This window comes from Rhinopithecus bieti, unplaced genomic scaffold (assembly GCF_001698545.2).
Source record: "Rhinopithecus bieti isolate Rb0 unplaced genomic scaffold, ASM169854v2 scaffold_76783, whole genome shotgun sequence".
Taxonomy (NCBI): domain Eukaryota; kingdom Metazoa; phylum Chordata; class Mammalia; order Primates; family Cercopithecidae; genus Rhinopithecus; species Rhinopithecus bieti.
The window spans coordinates 1-727 of NW_016872852.1; the positions used below are offsets into that span (position 1 = coordinate 1).

The following is a 727-nucleotide window of genomic DNA, read 5'->3' on the forward strand; positions in this document are numbered from 1 at the left end:
GTCACATCATAGAGGAGACCTCTCCACCAGCCCAGAGCTGGCCCTTTGTGCTGGGCTGCCGAGACCCAGCAGTACCAGGGCTGGAGTCAGCTTGCAGCACACCCAGGGTTGAGGTCACTCCCTTCCTGAGGACTCCAGCGTGGCCCAGCCCCTCCACCTCTTTGCTAGTGGTGGTGTTGAAACAGCACCCTCTGCTTCGGTCCTCCACAGGGTGGCAGAGAAGGAGGCAGTCAATAAGATGTCCCTGCACAACCTCGCCACGGTCTTTGGCCCCACATTGCTCCGGCCCTCCGAGAAGGAGAGCAAGCTCCCTGCCAACCCCAGCCAGCCCATCACCATGACCGACAGCTGGTCCTTGGAGGTCATGTCCCAGGTATGGGAAGAACAGGTTCCAGCCCATGCCACCCCAGCCTGACAGAGGTGGCCTCTGCCTGTCCCACCCCCCAGTCCTGCCCATCTTCCTACTTGCATTGTATGTGATGTGGCCGAGATTCAGAGAGAGGGACTTGCCTAGGTCTGCACAGATAGGAGTGATGGCGGGGGGCCCAGGTTGCCTCCTGGTCCTGATGGTGCACCTTGCTGGGGGCTTAAAACCACCTCAAGTGTTCGAGTGTGGTGGCTCATGCCTGTAATCCCAGCACTTTGGGAGCCCGAGGCAGGATAACTGATCCCAAGTATTTGAGAACAGTCTGGGCAATGTAGCAAACCCCATCTCTAGAAAAAATTA

General features: G+C 58.3%; 1 protein-coding gene across 1 annotated transcript; it reads right to left on the reverse strand.

Moving 5' to 3' along the window:
* Positions 1 to 19: 19 nt before the first annotated feature.
* Positions 20 to 678, reverse strand: LOC108525613 (uncharacterized; the record flags this gene model as incomplete). Its single annotated transcript, XM_017866531.1, is given in 5 exon segments — positions 20 to 382; positions 384 to 443; positions 445 to 482; positions 485 to 536; positions 538 to 678. Coding segments are annotated over 5 exon segments (600 nt in total), but the record flags the coding sequence as incomplete, so codon positions are not given.
* Positions 679 to 727: the final 49 nt, after the last annotated feature.